Raw genomic sequence first — 21194 nt, 5'->3', positions numbered from 1 at the left:
GTAGCTTGTGTTTTATAACACTTTAAAACTAGTGTAACGTAAGGCAATAGTGGTGAACAAAAAGCTCCTTTGATATGGTTTCAGATGGTAAAATGAAAATCGATAAACAGCAGAAGTTTCATGAATCTTGAAAAACGTATAGGTAAGTACAGGATGAAGTGGGTTGGGCATCTGTTCTATTTGGACAATGAATCATGAAAGAAGGGCCAAAATGAACTTTTTTCCATTACTATTTTTATCAATGCATTCTAGAGTTTGCTAAGTTACAAACCGTAAACATAAGAACCATGCTCGCATGCTGCTCACGTTTTAAACCAACATCCAATGGTGAATTAGAGATCCATCAAACAGAAAAGGCCATTACTGGTGCAGTGGAGTTAATGCCCCATTTATACTGAAGCGCTTTTCTGTAGTTCTGTACTACAATTAAAAGTAATACCATCATCAAAGAATCTTACGAACTTACCCAGCACTGGAAGAACACTCGTTAGCAATTGTAAAAGACTGGTTTTCAAGAGGTTACATGCGTTACTTCTCACTATTTCTTCAAAACCCCAAAAAGCCTTTCCTTACTCTTTAACCATGACCTGTGTTTATCAAAGTGTTCTAAGCACATTTAGTTAGTTTAGAAGATACAGCAGTGGGAACCATGGACATACTACTATGCTAATTACAGAACCAACCTTACTGAATCACGTATCCTCCACAACGATATAGATTTAAAGGATTCCCTAGAATATAACACTGATTACTTACTAACCTCCTTGTAATGCCAAATTTGTTACTCTACTCTCCAAACGCTTTACATGTACAGCACAGTACAAACAAGGATAATCCATGGCCACTGATCAGAGGTCTAAAACTCATTTTCGCATCATTGATTCCCCCAAACTGTAGTCTCACTCTCATATCATATTCTAGTAGCACAAAGGATGCACAGTGCGTACCCCCATGCACATAAAAGAATATATGCTTCAGTTCATTCAATGTGTGTCTATACCATAATGCAAGACAGATACCGTATAAAAGGAAAAAGTAACATCTTTGATTTGTATAACAAATCAAAAAGTTGAACACGGTCATGAAAATCGAATAAAGCTTCAGGTTTGTAACCAAGTTTATTATGATGAAAAAAAACGCATGTCCAAGATCACACTAATACAAAGAAGATCACACTGCTGCAGCTTTTTAGATACAACCACTACTTGCAGCTTTTAGAATATCCAAAAAGGTCTTCAGTGGGAAGCCTGAAAAAAACAAAAATGAAAGATAACTTTTGGTTGACAACAAAACCTGGTCTTAGCAATTTTACAGATGAAAGTTCTTTTATAAAATCTCCCCAAGATGTTTTTTCTTTGATTTGTTCTTCTGATAATGGAACTCACAAATACTCTTTGAAATGCGTAATGATACACAGACCTACTAATTTGACCTACTTAACCGACCTACTAATGGTAATCATTGATTTACATAGAGATATGTGTCCGTGTGTATTGCAATGCAAACCAACGTTATCCAAATAGTGAGTCTCAATAGTAGGTCCGTGTAGCACTACTCTGAAATCGAACCCATTAGAACTCACATAATATGACCTTAGACAAAGCACCAATGGTCATGTCATACCTCGTTCTTGTGTTCATGCCCATGCCCATGCCCATGTGCGTGATCACCATGACCGTCCCAAGGATGTCTCCAACCCTATGAACAATAGCACCATATAAGGACAACTCAAACCCAAAAAACAACAACAAAAAGAAGGCATGGGAGGGTAATAACAAACTAAACTAACAAATAAAGGAAGCTTACCAAGACCACAGGACCATCTTTCTTTGCTCTGTAAAGAACCCAAAACCTACAGAACAGAAACACTAGTGAGAAATTACTACAGTTAAAAGAAAATTGTGTTTAACTGTCGACAAACTAAGTGGTTCAGAGAACACAAAAAAGATAGGAATTATTTGTTTCCGCATAAGATAGTCAGATACATAAGTTTTAAGAATGCATCTGAAAAGGCTTCATAGGCCTAATTGCCTAGGAACATGGGGAAACTCTTTAAGAACATCCATTCCTTTCTCATAAAACAAGGAACTTAGCCAGAAAAATACAGCAAAGCTACGACGCCTACAAGCAATCCAAAACTAGTAACAAAAACGAATAACAAGTAATCAAACACACATAGGGGTGAAGTCTTCTACCAGATTTAGTTACCTAAATGGAGTTGCAAGCATGCTAGGGCCAACAAATAAAACAGAAAGAATTAAGTGCCAAAATATTCAGATCCTAGTCGACAAATTCTCTGGTGAACACATTTTCATTAGTTAATAGAAAGGAAAGACAGAGGCAGAGAAGTTTGAGCATTGAGTCGAAACAATATTATATCGAAACCTACACAAATAAACGGGCAGGCGCTGGATACGCGACCCTAGGGCCTTTCAGTGCATATATCCCAAAATTCCACTCATTGCAAACACTAGAATGAAACTATGAGCAAAAATCTTAATCCACAAAAAACACAATCTCCCTATCTATCAAAAGCACCACCAAGTCTCCCAAAATTCCACACTAATAACTTCGAAAACCCAAATAACTCAATTGCCAACTATACTTAATGTCAATCTAACCTATAATGTTAAATTGAATCCAAATCAGAAAAATACCAAATTGACCCCCAAATCAAATGGCAAAGAGATTGTAAATACAAAAAATATATATATATTTGTAATGAATTGAGAAATTATTGGGTTAAAGAGAAGAAAGCAGTTGTAGTAAGAAGAGTGAGTGAGTTAGGAGTACCACATGATGGCACACATGCCCTTTCCAGTGACAACATGCCAACGTTTTGGGTGATGCATCGTGAAACCTTTGTAGCTCGTGCTGTGTCCATCTCCTCCTCCCATCTCTTTCCAAACTCTTCTTTCTTTCAATCCCTTGTCATCATCATCATCTACCAATCGATTTCAGGAGATGGGCCAACGTTCTTCCGGCCCATATGATCCAGCCCAATGGGGCATGTTGACTCGTTTGTAGCAAGGCTGTTAATGGGTTTCGATAACCCGATAACTGATTCGAACCAAACTGATAAAAAATGGTTTGGGTTTTGATAATTTAGTTTGTCCTCTACCGACCTAAAACTGAATCGAACCGATAAGATATTGGTTTGGTTTGGGTTTATCCTCCACCGAACCGATAAGATAGTATTTTAGTAATATTTATGATTAATTTTGTATATGTTTATCAATTGTGTGGTTAAAATTAATTAATTTAATTTAAAATTTAATTGATTTTATAGTTTTCGGTTTGAGTTGGTTCGGGTTTGGTTTGCAATATATTTTATCGATTCAATTCGATTTCGGATTAAACATAATATTATCGGTTCGGTTTGGTTTCGAGTTCTCAATTTTCTTATCAGTTCGGATTCGAATTTTCCAAAACCCGACCCAAACCGATCCATTGACAGCACTATTTGTAGCACATGGAACCAAATAAATCATCTAATTCAGTTATTAGGTGCGGTGCGCCATCACATTCCATAAATATCACAGGGAGTTTTTTTTAGGGAGAGATTCTAGGGACATATTTTATCTTGACACGTAAACAAAATCAAAATCATTAGGTCATTTATAAGTTTCGGATTAGGCTAATATTTTGTAGATATGACCTCCTAACTATTCTAAACATTGTCATAAATAATCAAAAAATTCTAAACTTGCCAAATGTAATTAACAATTTACAAAATTTAGCTAATTATAGACTGTTTATTTTCACCATTTTTGATACCATGCAACTTATTAACAATCTCATGGCGGGAGAGAAAATGCTTTCAAGATGAGGCAACACACGGTACATGGTCTCTCGTTCGTTCTGGGAATTACCCATAAGCTTAAGTGTAACGTACTAACGTTGCCACATTAATACTTGTTCAAATCGTGATACTTGTCTACATAGGACAGGAATTCCAGCCCACCCATTGAGGCACTGTGCCATGAGCTTCTTGCTACTGGAAAGACTGTATGCAAAGCGCTGGATTGGGTTCTTTCTCTCTTTTTTTTTTAGATTTCTTATCATTTATTGTTTTCAGTTTTTTGATGAAGTCCAAGTAGTATATTTCAATATTTGACAATAAGTGAACACGATTTTAAGAGAGGGCCAAGAGAGCCAGAGACAAAAACATAATTACTTCGAAGTTAGAACCAAGTAGGAGTTGATTTAGTTAGAAGCAGGAACATGTTGGACATCAAATTATCTTATATTCTATTGACCGTAGCAAATGCTCTCTTATTTGGTTCCTATCTTATTTACATTGTTTGATATAACGAATGATTAACAAAACAATTAAACCAATCTGTATTCTTGTATGTGAGTCTCTTCTATAATCACTTCCAGTGTCCATCATCGCAAGGCGAGCAACCCTCTTGAGCAATGTCTGTTATCTGAACCCCAGTATCATATATTACACCAGCTTTCCAGTTAGCAGGAAGAACTTTGGGTGCCCACACCCACTTCCCATCAAAACCTCCAGTTACCACTAGCCTAAACTGCAATGGCCCTTGTGGTACACGACTTGTGTCCCAAACTGCACCATGATTCCTGCTTAAGTAACTCCAACTTGATGAACCAACCTGCCAAATAAGATCATGATTTTGTTAGTAAGTACTTACGAGCTAAAACCAATTGCTCTGTATGAACTTCTCTATCAGATGCAATTTACAGAAACTGGGACGCAGTATGATTAATTGAGTATTTACCTGAGCTACGTCCACACCAACAATATCTGTTTGACCTCCTTGGTAGAGGAACTTAATTGCCAAATAATGTGGCGTCTGGCTCGACTCTTCAACTCGAACAGACAAGTTCTTATTTTTATAATCACAAGGTATTCTGTTCCATATAATTAAGAATGTACACATTAATTGATGAGTAGACCAACATTGAAACATACATAGCATAAACAAAAAAAAAACAGATAGGACGTTTATTTTGAAGAGACCAGGCCTCAGCCACTCGTCAAGTATTGCCGTGAGATACAGTATGGATCGGTGGGCATCTCAGGGCACCAATGTCTGCACAGAGGTTGGCATGCATCTCAGGGCATACTTGACGAGCGGAGGATGAGGGGCACTATTATGGTCCATGCGGCCTGGCTGGTGAAGTGACAGAAGCTATGTGACATAACTAATTAGACAGAAGCTATGCCGTCAAATCGCAAATCTATACTAATCGTCAAAACCCACCTTGGAATTGTCTATTTCAAATCAATAACACAACCAATAATTATGTGTAATCAAATTCTTTGGAAGACAATTAGCAATAATACTCCTTTTAGTGGTGGTTGTAACTAAACCACTCCAAGAAAAAGATTTTCAAATGCAGCTGGTCCCCGTTATATATATTGTTTTGATTAAGACCTCCAATCACACCATTTATTTCGATAATAAAAAAAAATGATTTTTCACATACCTCTTATACTCCACGTCAACAACTCCAAGCTTCAACATGTTTTGGCCCATACCCTTTTGAGCCATGGACATAAAAGCTTTGTTAGTTAGGACAAAATCTGTTCCATTGCTTTTATTGAGATCAGTAACCATGACTTTAGTTCCTCCACTGCTGCAAATGTTCTTGTTTTTGCACCTTATCTATCAAATAACCAAAAATATCAAAATTAGTACAAAACATATCAAAAATAAAAAAACAAATTAAAATGAAAAATAACAACTATGTGAAGCTCTCATCATATATCATCTATACCTGAAAGCAAGCACCACAACCAACACCTTCTCTAAAAAGAGAAGGAACACCAGCAGCAAGGTGTCCACCACTTAAGCCTAAAGCCAAGGAACCATACCCACATGCCCCAGCTGCAAAGTAATACATTCTCATTTGATTATTTCACAGAAAGATGAAACATGGATCAATGCCCCTATAGCATAATTCAATCAAATTTCCAGTATGGTCATCAACAAATAAAATAACATATGAAGAAAGACAAACTTACAAGAGAGAGCAGCAGAAGAAGAGAAGTAAGCAGCTTTGGTTTGATGAACACAACGATCACAAGCAGAAATGGAAGAGATAAGAAGGAAAAAGAAGCATAACAAGATAGCCATGTTTATTGTTTCTTTGAGTTGGAGTGAAGAGAAAACTGATTCCTTATATATTTATAGTGAAGGTGAATGACAGCAAGGCAGCAAGGTAGTGAAGTCAAAGGTGGAAGACTTGTTGTACAGTTTATTAGTTAAGAAAGAGACAAAGTATTTGAAAGTTACGCGGCGAGGCAAAGTAAGCAAAGCAAAGAAACAAGGAATGGCTGAATGGCTCCTCTGTTTATCAGTTACCACCGACTCATTTATATTGCACACGCGGATAGGCACAGCTGTGTTTGGAATTGTGTAGTGTGTAGTGTGTACAACTACAAGTGAGAAAACTAGACTTTGGGTAATATAGGTGGGATAACTCTGCGTTGTGGGGACTGGCCGACTGGGGGACAACTTGGTGACGAAGCTTCTTATCTTGTTCTGTTTTATACTTGTCTACAGCTGTTTACTCATTGTTTTTTTTTTCACTTACCATGGATTGATTATATAAAAATGTAAATGTGTTTCATTTTCATTATTGATTTGGATAAAAAAAGATTGGGTCATTGATCATATATACTATAGGTAGGTGTCAATGATATCGATATATGATAATCCTAGCCTAATTAATTTAGACTGAGCGGCTACTAATATGATGATATGTGAGTGGTTGAGATAAATTATACTTAAATTAGTTAAAGGTAGATTTGTGATAAACAGAAAATCATGTCATGAGTCATGATGCTACTTGACTTGCAAGCACGTTTTTGATGAAAATAATAAGACCATTTTAATAGTGGTAGATAGAGGATACTTTTCTTGTTGCTGTCTCTGCTTTTGTTATTGTTAGGGGAAGGCAATTGCATATCTTGCTTCCAAAGCACAAAGAAAAAGGAGGATTGAAGTGAAGATTTTGCTAAGAGCTGATGATGGCTTGTAAACGAGTGGAAAGATAGGATCAAAATTTGTGGCACCTGCTTGTTTAAATGCAAATCGGGGCAAATCTAGAAATTGTTTGTGATACTAAGGAGGGGTATGATGGAAAAACGTCTAGTTCAAATATGGGTGACAGTTGCGCTATGGTGTGATCCCACATCGTTTAAGCAGTTGCGCTATGGTGTGATCCCACATCGTTTAAGCAGTTGTCTAAAGATCTTCGCGGGTATGATTGAAAAACATCTAGTCCGGATATGTCCGGATATGGGTGACGGTTACGCTATGGTGTGATCCCACATCGCTTAAGTAGTTGTCTAAAGATCTTCGTTGGCTGTGGATTCTGTAGAAACTCTCATACAGGAGTAGTCCAAGAATGGATTATGGTTGTCCGAAACCCCACATTGTCAAAGCTCTGCAGTAGCTAGGAGAACAATATCGGCGTGGTTGGATAGAGCGGGTCATTATTCCCGTGTAAAACTTTGTTATGTAAATCTTAGCAAAACATAATTTTGGATAGATTTTTATGTGCTCGGTTGAAGGTTAAAATGAGGGGCGCGGAAGAGAGATTGACGGGTTTGAAGAGAGAGAACTGAGCGAGACGGAAGGTTTCAATGTGTGGAAAGTTTTGCGGCTAGTTTAGAATGACAAAAATCTGTCCATTTTTCGGTGCAATTAAACAAATTTTTCCAAAAGGGACCCACCTCAAATGATACGCCAAGTACCAGGAAAATGGCAAATAGCTGTAAAACTTTCTAAAACAAAGTTTTGCTCTACAGCTAAAACCAGTACAAAAATAAGAGAGGAAAGCGCCATCTCTGTTCTTACTCCCAGTTTTCCACTCAAAAACAAAGAGCAAACCAAATCACGATTCTGGTGAATCATTCATTATATATCGCATTTTGAAGAATAAAAGGCCTAAAATCTCTTTCAACTAGATAACCATCAGTAACATAGATAGATAACTGACTGACCTAAACTAACTAAAAAACGTTTAAACTAACAATTATCTCAAGCATTTATGACTAACCTTCTTTCAAATCTTTGAAACTTATATTCCTTTCTAGTAGGTAATCCATTCCTTCACATTATTAATTTGATTTTCCTTATGGCCCTACCGTTTAGTTCTAGCTCGGAATTTTTTCCTATTTCAACTTTCAACATTTAGTGTGTGGAAAGTTAAGTATGTGCAAGTTAAGTATGTGCACACCGAATCCAACTTTGTCGCTCCATGTCAGCAAGAAGTTAGTTACGGCAGTATTCAGTATTCACTACGTGAGTCCATATGATAAGAACAGATTTGAAATGGGATAGCCATTGACATCCTTTAAAAAAAAATCTATTTCTATGCATTTGAGTGCTGTGTTTATCAACTTTTGCCTAATTTCTGAAGGTTGCCTAATAAATTTTTGGTGCATTGTTTAGCAGAAAATATTTCATGAAGAAAATAAAGATAAATGCCACTGTGTACGTTACACATTTTCGATGTGTCAAGAAAACTAATAAACACGGGGTCACGGTTACGGCATCCATTTTGAAGTGTCCAAGTAACAAAGACTGTCATTTCCCATATTCATGTATGATGAGATGATGAATCATGTGAAGAATATTGGGTTAGCACAACCTGTAGATCTCAAAAAAGTATACGCTAATGAGGAAAACAAAAAATTAAGAAGTTGTATAAACCTCAATAGGGTATCTAGTAAGCATGTGACTGGTATCAGTTGTTTATGATACATAAAAGGATTTGATTCAGTTGGTACTTTTATATATCTGATTCAGTTGGTTCTATTATATATATATCTGAAATTTAGCCATTTTTTGCATGCTTTCACAATTTAGATTAAAGTACTGCTGTACTGACAAAACTGCATACGAAGACTGTAAACAGAATTTTCAATCAGTACCTAACCTTACTGGCTACTGCAACATGTGTCCGATCTGTATTATCTCCAATAAAATATGTATATACCGATTCTAAATTCAAGAGTTTCTCCTGTCTGGAGGAACTGAAATACACCAAGAGTATATCTCACATAACTAAGTTCAGTACCATTACGAATTAGAAGCAAAAGAGCCTTTATATCGCAACTGAAGCTGCCTTTAACAAGTAAAATATTCTATCATGCAATGTATAAGTTTAATGTATGAACAGTGAGGCCACAATTCAGTTGTACTCAACTTACTTTTTCAGAAAGAATGGCCACAAGATCTGTTCGAGCTTTCTCAAGAGCACTTGCTAAGTTCTCAGGTTCCTTTCCACCCGCCTGGGCAAAATTAGGCTTGCCACCTCCTCCCCCACCACACAACTTAGCGATGGGTCCAATAAATTTTCCTGCCTGAAGCCCAAGATCGACTACACCTGGACTGAATGCAGCAACTAGACTCACTTTCCCTCCAGCTGGACACGATCCTAATATCACAGCTGCAGGGTCTTCTAGGTTATCTATCAAATACTCTGTGGCACTCTTTAGTGAATCAGCATCTAAATCACCCATATTCTCCACAAGAACCCTGGAAAACAATTTTTATCTCAAAGAATGTTAGAGCCTGTTTGATTCACTATTTTCCTGTGGGAAAATACTATTTTATCGCGTTTGATTCATTTAACGTGGGTAGGAAATTATTCTTGAGAAAACATATATTTTTTCACCTTTTTTAGAAAACAATTTCCTACCCCCACCCGGAAAATTTTCTTGCTAGAAAATGAAAAATATTTTTCCTTGTTAATAACTTGTTTTTTTTTCCATAAATAAAACTAGAAAGGTAATGAATCAATTATTTTCCCATGACCAACCTTGTTGGTGTCAAACACCAAGAAAAAAAAAATCATACTGGATAATGAAAAATATTTTTCCTTGTTAATAACTTGTGTTTTCCATAAATAAAACTAAAAAGGTAATAAATCAATTATTTTTCCATGACAAACCTTGTTGGTGTCAAACACCAAGAAGAAAATTTCCAAATTTTCTCGTGTATGATGGCAACAACTACCCATTTTCTTGAGCATATTTTTCGAGCAATCAAGCATAGCCGAAGGAAATATTATAAAATTCTACCTCACATATTTCCCTCAAATTATTTTTGTACATACAAAATCATTGTTAGCTTTTATTGAGCTTAGTATATATATCAACTATTCAACTATATGTAGCATTGTCAATATCAAGCTAATCTTCAAATTTCACATTACGAATAAAGATCGCCGCTTTCTTTGTGAAAAGAAATACGAATCCTGACACAAAAGTACTAATGCAATAGTTTGAAATCGTATCCCAGTGAAAGCTTCACTAGACTGACCACACAGAGTAGGCAAGAGAAATATACCTTATTGTATTTGTAGTTCCTACAGAGAATGCCTTGCTTGCAACTATTGATGCTTTGTACACCGCTACTTGAGCACGTAGAGCAGAAACTTCATTTCTTGCCATCCGCAACTCCTCCAAAAGGCTTTCAATCCTGGGTCTTACATCTTCAGCTTTAACCTTCACAAAGAAATGGTTCAAGAACCATGTATAAGCATTGAACGGGGTTATTAGCTTTAGTGATAAAAAGTAAATGTATGCAATGATGCACTTCTGTAACCAATAGCTCAGATGCCTATTGATCCAAAAGTGACATGGGCCGACTCTGTCGAGGCCATCCAGTCTGACATATTTTTCCAACCATCAGGTGAATAGCATGCATCAAACCCTTATTGATGCTCTATAGCTGTAAAACTACAGCATTTCTCATCCACCTGAAGTTTTAGATTTCTAAAGTCTAAACACACTCTTTTCTTGGTCTTCTGAATAACTACACCCAGATGAGGCGAAAAGTTTGATGAAGCCAGTGGGATTAATAGTGACTGGCATTTGGCAATTTGGCACATAATATACGGAACGACTCCAGGAGCAGGAAAGCGCATGATAATATTCAAATTAAATCTACCGCCTCATCAATATACAATTTTGAGTAAAATAATTATCAACTGGCCCAGTGAAGGAGAGTGTTGCATACTTATTATAACACAACGAATGGCGTGGTATTTAGGAGTCTATGCATATTAACTTCATATGTTTCAGCACATCTAGTACGTGCTTGCCAATGATTGTGCACGTGTACTTTCTTTTTTAATATGATGAAAATTTTAGTTGTTTCTAGAATAATTAATAATATCATAAAACACTTGTCTAACTATATTACTAAACAACCGGACAAAACGCACCTTGAGGGTAGAGCACAGATGTTTCATATGGCTATCCCGAACATCCATATAATCAATGAAAGCTTCACCAGCTACAGCTTCAATGCGTCTAATCCCTGATGCTATCCCCTGCTCCGAAACTATCTTGAACCCACGTAGGTCAGATGTATTACAAACATGTGTTCCACCACAAAGTTCCATTGATACACCAGGAACTTCCACAACACGCACCTATAACATAGTGAAGAAAATATCTTATAATTGGAGAGAGAGGCATTGCAAACAATATCCGTTATATTGATGAGTTTAAACTTTTAGAATTTCTTTTGATTTGTTTTCTTCCCCTATAGTAAATAAATAAAAAAAGAGGATTGGGACGGCTTATGTACAAAGCGAAACAAGAAAAGATAAAGAACCAAAACCTTTTTTGCATTCAGGAAAGCCGTTTTTTGTTGAAAGGCAGGAAAACTTCTTGGACGTTTGTATAGTGGTACTAACATGTTTTGACTTCACCGTTAAAATAACTTAATAACTTGAAATAATACGAGATTCTAACCCGCTCTCCATTATTTTTCACCAAACATTGCAATAGCTCCAGCACCTTTGGCGTCTGTTAGAGCCATAACTTTTGTTTCAAGATCAGTGGCATCGCCAATCCATCTATTGACCATTCTTTCAGTCTCCATAACCTCATGCTCTGAAAGTGGTCGGTGAAAGTTGAAATCAAACCGGAGACGATCAAAAGCTACCAGTGAACCAGCTTGCGCCGTTTCCTGACCTATTACACTTTTAAGAGCAGCTTGTAGCAGATGTGTAGCAGTATGGTGAACCTGATATATCCGAAATAAAACCAATTTGAGCATGTAATGATATTGAAGATACCGAAAACGCTACAACAACATCCTGTCACATGTATGCATACAATAACATTGATATTACGTATTAAGTAAAAAAGAAAAGAAAATATTTAACACTCTTTCTAAGTTTCTCTAGATATAAATAACTACTACCACTGCAAAAAACAGCTTTTGCATATAGCTATAGTAACAGGTTAACATCAGTCCAAGTATCCAGTGTGATGTCAAAGTATTACTTTAAAAGATGTTGTCAAGGATTTAAACTTAACAGTTTTACCTTAGCCCGTTGTCTCAATTTTGCATCTACCTCAGCTTCCACTTCTGCACCTTCCTCTATATCTCCTTCCTTAACAGTACCCTTATGAACATACATATTTCCAAGAGACTTTTGTACATCTCTGATCTCCACAACAGCTTTTCCTTTAGACTCAGCATCCAATACATAGATATAACCATTATCTCCGATTTGACCACCAGATTCAGCATAGAAAGGTGTCCTGTTCAATAAAATTTCTACATCCTTTCCTTCAGAGACCTTTACTTCTCGCTTCCCACTCACTAACAGGCATTCTATGACTGCTCTGGTAGAAAGAGTGTCATATCCTAAAAATTCAGTGTCAGGTACTCTATCTGTGAATTCTGAAACATCTCCAACTGAAAGTTTAACGACAGTGTGAGCCTCCTGAGAATTCTGTCTTCGCTTTTCCATTTCAATATCAAAACCATTCATATCTACTCTGACACCTCGTTCTTCGGCAACTTCTGCTGTTATTTCGACTGGGAAACCATATCTGTCGTACAAAATAAAAGCATTATCCCCAGACAAACAAGGTGCAGTTCCATTTTCTTGAGCACTTAGTAAGGCAGTATTTAACAACTGGTCAAGTAATTTTTCTCCTCTCTCTAGAGTCAGCACGAATCGTAACTCTTCCCTTCTCAATTCCTCGTATATACGAGCAGTTCTAGTCCCCACATCTGAATTTATATTGGCACTTAACTCTATCACTTTCCCTGCAATTTCCGGTACAAAAGCTCCTTCAAGGTTTCCCTTGCCATCTCCTCTTATACCAAGTAACCTGCCAATACGAACAACCCTTCGGATGAGCCTACGAACTATGTACCCCCTTCCAATATTTGATGGCACAACTCCATCTGAAATGAGATAAACAATTGCTCGCATATGGTCGCCGATAATCTGGAAAATATTACACCAATTACCAAGTAATCCAAAAGATAATGTTTACTACTTTGTTTGTTGATATAATTCAAAAAAAGGTAGTGAAACAAAGAGTAAAACCCTGAAGAATAACATACTTTAAGACTGGTCTTTATATGATCATCAGCTTGTGCATATGAGACCATAGCCAAATCAGCGACCTTCTCTATTATAGGATAGATCAAGTCAGTTTCGTAATTGGTTGGAACCTGCAACAAGATTACCTCAAACAAGTGAGACAATTTCACCCAAGTTACAAAAAAAAACCAACATATCCTCCTTTATTCTATCACAGTTGCAATATGAAACCGACAAACCGTATAATTACAGAGCAGTAATTTGGTGCGGACTTAGTATGTTTTACAGCGTATACCTTCTGAAGGATGCGAGCCATACGTTCAAGGCCAAGTCCAGTATCTATATTCTTCTGCTTCAGAGATTCAAGGGAGCCATCATCCATCTTGTTGTACTGCATAAAGACCAGATTGTAGAACTCTATAAACCTGTTATCATCATCTAGATCCTGTAAAAGTGTTGAGGTTGAAATTAGAAAAATCGTAAGTAACAGAAAAAGCGCTAGCAATTGCATCAACACACATACACTGATACACCACACACATACACACAAATTAAAACTTCAAGGAAATAATACATACAGCATCAGAATTACCCCTCTCAGGATGAAAGTCATAATAAATCTCAGAGCATGGACCACATGGACCAGTAACACCACTGGTCCAGAAGTTGTCATCCTCACCCATCCTCTTTATACGCTCCACAGGGACACCTACCTGATATGAAAATACAGAGCCTCAAATGATTATATCCGTTTCCGAGAACATTCAACATCAAACAAAATTTTAATAAGGTGATCAGTCCATGAGGAGGCAAATGCTGGTTGGGCACTAAATGCACATGCAAGGAAGCTATTATAAAATAGAAACATATAATAGTAGAGAGTACAATATTTTAGAGTAAAGTAACACGAGAGTTTTTATTGTTATACATATCCTCCCTGGCTCTGAACCTCCCTACAGATATAGCATGTGGTGTCAAGACCATCCAACATCTAAGAGTGACAAGGTATTAGGTAGATGGTAATACAACCCACATCCACATGAGGCTCATATGTGTGAATTTTCCAGGGAATAAGCTATAAATATGTATTCGTCCATAAGGAAGACTATAGCTAGATAAAACAATCTGTAAGAGTAAAAAACTAAAAACAAAAAGTAAATGTGTAGCTAGCATATCTAATAATAAATTCACATCTCGCTCACCTCATCACGCCATATAGAAAAAGCTTCATCATCATATTCGAAAACACTAATCCACAATCTTTCAGATGGTAGAGCGAACCTGAAAGTGAAAATAGTGGAATGAGCACATTCCTATCTCACAAGTTATTTTCATTTTACTAAGATTGGTACAGGCGTAATTGTTTCAGTAAAAGAACTGCTAAAAGAAGTGGTAATTTGGGTTTCTCAATAATATTTTCCCAGACAAGCCATATGTACATAATTCACATAGCAATGTCCGCCATGCTGTACGACTTCCATTATACAAAGTACAATCTTGTGCTCTCTCGACTATCATTAGGATCGAACACCCAATGAGATGAGAATTTGGTTAATTAAAAGTGAAAATCAGCATGGCTTAGAATATAAGTATAACAAACTGTCAAATTGATACGTCATCTTCACAGACGTCGTATCAGCTTGATGATGTTATTACTTATTAGTTTTGTATCTTTATCAAACAAACCCAGTGTAAGCCTTCCTAAAGTTATATGTAAAACAACTCTCTGCAAAGTACCTACCAATGTTTAATGAATACCTCTACATGGTTTTGGAGATGAAAACGTAATTACATTTCAATAAAAACAAAATTGACCAATCTAGATTTTAATGCTTACTCCTTGGTTGAAAGTTCCCATGCCCACTTGATTGCTTCCCTCTTGAAGTAATCACCAAAGCTGAAGTTCCCAAGCATCTCAAAAAATGTATGATGTCGAGAAGTTCGACCAACATTCTCCACATCATTCGTTCTTATACATCTTTGTGCAGTTGCCGCACGAGGTACTTCTCTAGGTGCCTTCAAAATATAACCACACATTCAAAATCACGCAAAAACCAATCCATACAAATATCCAAAACTAAAATCTAACCGTACCTGTCCAAGAAAAATAGGCTTGAACTGAAGCATTCCAGCAATTGTGAGAAGAACCGTAGGATCATCTGGAACAAGTGAGGCACTTGGAAGGACTTTGTGACCACGTGAAGCATAAAACTCGAGAAACCGACGTCGTATAGAATCTCCACTCGTTTCAAGATTCTTCGTCACTTGATTAGTAGTAGTAGACTGTAATGATGCTGAAAAACTAGATAAAGACTAAATAAGACAAAAGCTATTTAATGTATGACGTAGAAAAACAAATGTGAAAAACCTGAACTAGTTGTAATCCGGTAGTGTAATGACTTCCGACCGAGTTTACATTTTGTTGGGAAATTAGAGATGGAAATTAATGTTGTTGAAGTTGTAATAAGTGAAGTGGGATATTTTCGTGTGTGAAGGATGTCAAGTGATTCTGAAAACTTCAATCCTTCCATTGTGGAAGTGAGAGCTAGAGAGTGAAGCACCAATTCTTTTTTTCAAAAAATTAAAAAACGAAAGTACATAAAAGATTGAACGTTAATTACAGATAAGGCTTTGAGATCCACACGTTGGGAAAGTGTAGATATTGGGCTTGGCTACGTTAAATACTTGGGCCTAATAGAGGCCGTAAGGAACATCATTTCTTCAACCTCCATGAGTATATATGACTTCCATTCTAATGTGATTTGGTAGTGGTACCAGTGGATCTTCTATCAGGCAATGGGTTGAGCCCTCAAAACATAAAAAAACCTGAGCATGTTAATACCAATTTCGAATTTGCCTTTGGGTTTGATCCTCCTGCAAAGGAATATAAAGTACTAGTTGGTAGTTCTTTATATTTTGTGGCTAGTTAATATTTTAACACAAAAACACTAATAACCAAGTATTTCCAAGCCAGTTGTGAGTGTGAAAGCTAACAGCCAGTAGATGCTTTATGCCTCGTAGTCCTAGATGGCTAGAACTTGTAGAACTTCTGTTGGCTGAAAGTCAGAAACACGATCAGTTGAAAACTGCAAGTCTGCAGCAGCACCAGACTGAAATCCTTGGCAACTGAAAACTTGATAAAGATGTTTTTTGAAGCATGCAAATTGTTAGGGGAATTGAGAGCAATGGAAATGATGTGACTTTTAGCAAGTACCAACTACAATAAAATGCAGATCAAACATGCTTTCTGAACTGAAAATTCCAGGACTAAAAAACAGTATAGTGTGCATAATGCTATCATCCATAAAAAGTGAGATTTAAACAAGCACGAATACCACATCTACTTAGATAAAAATTCTACAATGGAAAGCATCTGTAGTTTTAAAAGTTTAAACATGATCAAAACACACTCCATTAGAAAACAAAACCAATGTAAGTTGCCTAGTATTTATGCAACATTCCATGTAAATCAAAAAGTTTAGCTGCTGGCGCCTGCGGCTTAAAAAGTTTGAGCATGGTCCAGAAAACCAAAATCTATTCTGAAAATCTACTTCCACGTACAGAACACGAGAGAACTCATGTCAATGTGAGGCCAGGGTTGGTAGACCTGGAATCAGGAAGAGTGGCAAGCCATGTTGGTGGAGCCATCCCTGTTTGCTCCTGAACTGTCTTCAACAAAGGAGGTAACATCCGATAAACACCAGCAATCTCCTTCATGGCTGAATTACCGCCCTGTCCCGATCCATCTGTTAGCTGCTCACCATTGGTCCAGACACTGATATTTGGTTTCATCCCAGCAACAGCCCCAGCATTGACCTTTGCAATCTCTTGAAACATTCCATTGTTAATCATCAGATAGTCTCTCATTGCGAGATAGTTTCCTCCGAAGGATTCTAACATTGTTTTCACATAAACACCTTGTGCACTTGCTAGTGCCACCAGCCCTTCAGCCTCTTTCATTTTTGCATATAGTTCTCCTTCTGCTGCTTGTTGACGAGCAAACAGGGCTGCCTCTGCATTCTTCTTTTGAGCCTCAGCCGCCTTTTCCTTCTCAAAGAGCACTGCCTCTGCTGCCTTTTGCTTTCTATAAAACTCTGAGTTTGCCTCTTGCACCTGAAAGTTTTGATTTTAGATTTTTAGCAAGATACGAAATTTAAATGGTCAATCACTTAACTCAACACCTAAACGGAATAAGAAGTCGAAACCCAAATAGCCAGGGTATGTGTTTTAAGCGCTAACTCATATACTCAGCAAAATAACGTAGGAATGATCATGGATTCTGATCAACAGAATTGGATATCATATACAAGCATACTATTCAAGCATCATAATTCCACTCACCAAAGAGGATTAATATGAGATGAACAATAAATGTTTCCAACCATTGCCTAAAAATATACATGTTCAACCACTTTGAAATTAAGTAAAAAACTTGGAACTCAACCAGATCGAATGCAAAATCAACCTAGCAAATTCCACTATTCCGTGTGATATCATATGGGGAAATCATTGATCCCAGACAACAGAAAAGAATATTTCACAACTGAATAATCTATTTTTTGTCTATGCACACTATATCATTCAGAAAGATAAATCACATACAGCAACAGAACTGCGACTTCGAAGTACTAAACAGAATTCAGAAAATGTATATGTACTAATTACTCTTAAAGTCTTATGAAACTTTAGCACTAACAATTCAAGAACACAAACGCAACCATAGCCCGTTTCTGTCAATCATACAATAACATGGCGAAAAATCATTAGACATTTTGTATTGTGAAATACAATACATCAAACTCAACACCAAATCGATCTCCGATTCAATAGAGATAATTAAATCAAGGAATCCAAACATACTAATCACATTAAATTTGTAACTGACTAAAACCATTAATCCCTTTTTTTAACCTGTTAAATAATGATTTATGGCTAATTAATCAACAAAAATAAGAAAATATACCTTGATGTCATATTCGACGCTGGCTTTGCTAAGGAACTCAGCCTTGAGACGTTCAGTCCGAGTCAAAGCGTTTTTCAACTCAACCTCCTTCTGCAACTCAGCCTCTCGAATCTCAACTGCCTTCTGCGACTGCACTTCCGCCAACTTCGACTGTTGACCCCATGTAGCCTTCTTAGTTGCCAACTCAGCATTAGCTTCAGCTATTTCAGCTTCCTTCTCATTCTCAAAAATCTTCAAAGCAGTCTTCACCTTAATCTCCTCCTTCTTCCCTTCTCCAGTCCTCTGCGTCGCAATAATCTTAGTCTCCGCATCAATCTTGGCAGCGTTTTGAGTAGTCTGTCCTTCTCTCAACTTAGAACCAATCTCTCCCTTCATCTTAGCTTCCGCAACATCGATCTTCGCTTGGTTAGCAGCCTCATTCTGAATCTTCTGGCCCAAGTATGAAAAATACTCATGGCCTCGTACATCAACAAGTTGTTTAATATTAGCATTGTATATCAACAACCCAAACTGATTCAACTCCAACTGAACTTTCCCAAAAACTTCTTGTTTAAACTCTTTAGTCCCCTTAAAAACTTCTTCCATAGTCATTGAAGCTGCCAAAACTCTAGTCTCCCCTTCGATAATACCTTGAACAAGTTCCTTAACATCGTTAGAAAGACGGTCATGTGGGGAGAGGAGTTTTGCATACTTCATTAAGCTCTCTGGGTCGTCGACACGTGGACCAATAGTGAAAACAGCAGGGAGAAGAAAAGCAAGCTTTTCTGCACTCATTGCATGAACTTCGAAAGTGTAGTTGACGGGTGAGACGTCGAAAACGGTGCAAGATTGACCCGGTAAGATCCATGCTTTCTTTGCTAGTTTAATGTCAGTGATTCCATACCCTGTTATTACCAAGTATTCTGTTGCCTTTGCTACTCTGTACCACACCATTGTTACTTTCTTTGCTTTTTTGGATCTCTGGGGATTGTGGATTGGTCTATTTATAGGAAAAACATATGGTTGTAGTCTCCTAGAGTTATAGCAGGAAGTGTTTTCTTTCTTGGTTTGCAAGACTTAGGGTAGACTAGTTTGACTGAATCACAACCGTTTATTTTTAGGTTTTTTATGATGTTACAGAAACTTTGAGTGGTCACGATGAGAGAAGGTAGCAGTGGGGTAGAAGTTAGACAGAGAAAATCGAATTTGATAGGGATAGGAATAGAAACTATTAGTGTGCTGGTCAAAATGACGGAGATATCACAAACACGATAAATAGTGTTTTTCTTCTCCTGGAGTGTCTCTAATCTAAGGCCCAAAATATCAAATTCGGTGAATATTTTGATATGCCTATATCGGATTTTTTTTTTTTTTTTTTGTTAACTAGTCAAAATTTTGTTTTGTATATCGATATATTAGAAATATTATCGATTATATTGAAAATATCATCAATATATCAGAGTCAAAGTCAACAATATCGATCAAAGTCAACAATTTATATTTGATATAGCGGTCGCTATATATCGTTATATCAGAAATTATGATATATATCGGAAAAAAAAGATTTAATATTCGGTTGAGATATATCAAATATTTCCAGATCGGTACACCAAAAAAATAAAATATATCAATAATATTTCAGATATATCAGCGATATTTTGAGCCTTGCTCTAATCTAGATACATATATCGGCAATATTCGAGATTTTAGAGATATTGGGTAGTCGTCCAGAATGAAATTTCCAGATCAACATTGTGGAAGTGGTAGTTTTGATTAATTTATTCCCGTGTGTAGTTGATAAGAGTGAGTAAGACAGGCATTAAAAGTAGTTTTCCGAAATACGGAAATAGTGATAGTGGTCACAGAGATCGTGACTTTCCGTATAACAGAAAAGGACAACTGGAATAAAAAAAGTTGACTACCCTCTGTTAGAAGGCTGGTGAGGATTTGAACTGTTTGGGTAATTTGTGAAAAATACTTACATCGTGGTTATTTTGTTTTTGGAATGAAACTGAAATTTGAGAGAGAAATTGATATCCACTGCTAAGGCTAAGTCTTGGATTTATTTGATGAGGATCAGCTTTATGAGCTGGTACAGTAATGCATTGCTATTTCAAGTTTTCAACTAAACAATTATGGAAGGAGACTCAGAACAGTGAAATTTCGTACTATTTTAGAGTTTTCATAATAACATAACACTTCAACTATCCCATAAGTTCGTTGGCCCCATTGCCCAAATGAAAAGTATATAGCCCCATGATGTGTCCAATATCTGTTACTTTGTGATTTCTTTGATGAATATCAGCTTTTTTAGATGGTTTTAATTTCTCTTGGAAGACTGGAAGGAAGGAGGATCAGAAAAAGAGGTAAACACACTTTCTAACTTCCGGTCTTGGTGAAAAGAAAGCCTTCACGAAAGCTGGTGCAAGGACCAAATATAAAAACTCTGGTCCCATTATCGATAGTGTTTTTTTCCCCGATAATGCCATTATCTCGATAGGTGCAACATCGATTGTAAACTAGGCTGGCCAATCCGAACCCAACCTGAATCTCTTAGACCATGAGCATCGTACGTGTTGATGATAAGAAACTAACCCATTGTAATTTGGGATGGGTTTATGTTGGGTCCTAGCAAAAAAACACTCTTCCATGCATTTGCGTCATTCTATCAGCTAGTGGAATGGAACGCATAGACCTACTAGGCTACTATACTCTCAATTATTTTGGGTGCTTTTTATGGCTTATGCTTTTCATCTTTGCCAACTTCTTCAGGGTGTATTGTATTTGCATATTTGGTGTCCTACCCGTATCCATGGACATCGTTCGGGTATGCTATTTGCATTTAGGAGACGAGGAATGGACTGATAGAATGGGACAATGACATCGAAATCACCCTTTCTTATACCAA

General features: G+C 36.9%; 4 protein-coding genes across 4 annotated transcripts; all 4 read right to left on the bottom strand.

The window, feature by feature from the left end:
• Positions 1 to 1023: 1023 nt before the first annotated feature.
• On the bottom strand, positions 1024 to 2954 carry LOC147520314 (NADH dehydrogenase [ubiquinone] 1 beta subcomplex subunit 2-like). Its single transcript, XM_086591865.1, has 4 exons — positions 2794 to 2954; positions 1807 to 1852; positions 1624 to 1698; positions 1024 to 1247 (listed from the first exon to the last, which is right to left on the bottom strand). Exons 1-4 carry the CDS (start codon positions 2895 to 2897, stop codon positions 1236 to 1238), a joined length of 237 nt encoding a protein of 78 aa, XP_086447991.1. The 5' UTR covers positions 2898 to 2954; the 3' UTR covers positions 1024 to 1235.
• Positions 2955 to 4227: 1273 nt separating this feature from the next.
• LOC147520313 (expansin-like A2) lies at positions 4228 to 6411 on the bottom strand. The gene is made up of 5 exons (XM_086591864.1): positions 5996 to 6411; positions 5749 to 5858; positions 5458 to 5636; positions 4746 to 4878; positions 4228 to 4619 (listed from the first exon to the last, which is right to left on the bottom strand). The coding sequence occupies exons 1-5, from the start codon at positions 6105 to 6107 to the stop codon at positions 4374 to 4376; spliced, it is 780 nt and encodes a 259-aa protein (XP_086447990.1). The 5' UTR covers positions 6108 to 6411; the 3' UTR covers positions 4228 to 4373.
• A 2542-nt stretch (positions 6412 to 8953) lies between these two features.
• Positions 8954 to 15918, bottom strand: LOC147520312 (alanine--tRNA ligase, chloroplastic/mitochondrial-like). The gene is given in 12 exon segments (XM_086591863.1): positions 8954 to 9521; positions 10335 to 10492; positions 11215 to 11434; positions 11761 to 12023; positions 12328 to 13245; positions 13365 to 13475; positions 13640 to 13789; positions 13923 to 14057; positions 14547 to 14625; positions 15182 to 15360; positions 15439 to 15638; positions 15713 to 15918. Coding segments are annotated over 12 exon segments (2913 nt in total). The 5' UTR covers positions 15876 to 15918; the 3' UTR covers positions 8954 to 9184.
• Positions 15919 to 16627: 709 nt separating this feature from the next.
• On the bottom strand, positions 16628 to 19243 carry LOC147520311 (flotillin-like protein 4). The gene is made up of 2 exons (XM_086594945.1): positions 18308 to 19243; positions 16628 to 17457 (listed from the first exon to the last, which is right to left on the bottom strand). Exons 1-2 carry the CDS (start codon positions 19238 to 19240, stop codon positions 16921 to 16923), a joined length of 1470 nt encoding a protein of 489 aa, XP_086451071.1. The 5' UTR covers positions 19241 to 19243; the 3' UTR covers positions 16628 to 16920.
• Between the last annotated feature and the right edge of the window lie 1951 nt (positions 19244 to 21194).

This window comes from Coptis chinensis, chromosome 2, assembly GCF_015680905.1.
Source record: "Coptis chinensis isolate HL-2020 chromosome 2, ASM1568090v1, whole genome shotgun sequence".
In the NCBI taxonomy this organism is placed as follows: Eukaryota; Viridiplantae; Streptophyta; class Magnoliopsida; order Ranunculales; family Ranunculaceae; genus Coptis; species Coptis chinensis.
This window is presented reverse-complemented; position numbering and strand designations above follow the sequence as displayed.

Excerpts from the sequence above, each read along its gene's own strand:
- LOC147520314 (XM_086591865.1), bottom strand. The coding sequence starts at position 2,897 with ATGGGAGGAGGAGATGGACACAGCACGAGCTACAAAGGTTTCACGATG. Across the intron at positions 1,853-2,793 it reads GGCATGTGTGCCATCATGTG|GTTTTGGGTTCTTTACAGAG; the intron begins GTACTCCTAACT and ends TCTGTTCTGTAG. Across the intron at positions 1,699-1,806 it reads AAGATGGTCCTGTGGTCTTG|GGTTGGAGACATCCTTGGGA; the intron begins GTAAGCTTCCTT and ends TATTGTTCATAG.
- LOC147520313 (XM_086591864.1), bottom strand. The coding sequence starts at position 6,107 with ATGGCTATCTTGTTATGCTTCTTTTTCCTTCTTATCTCTTCCATTTCT. Across the intron at positions 5,859-5,995 it reads TTCTTCTGCTGCTCTCTCTT|CTGGGGCATGTGGGTATGGT; the intron begins GTAAGTTTGTCT and ends ATTACTTTGCAG. Across the intron at positions 5,637-5,748 it reads GTTGTGGTGCTTGCTTTCAG|ATAAGGTGCAAAAACAAGAA; the intron begins GTATAGATGATA and ends GTTATTTGATAG.
- LOC147520311 (XM_086594945.1), bottom strand. The coding sequence starts at position 19,240 with ATGGTGTGGTACAGAGTAGCAAAGGCAACAGAATACTTGGTAATAACA. Across the intron at positions 17,458-18,307 it reads GCGTCGAATATGACATCAAG|GTGCAAGAGGCAAACTCAGA; the intron begins GTATATTTTCTT and ends CAAAACTTTCAG.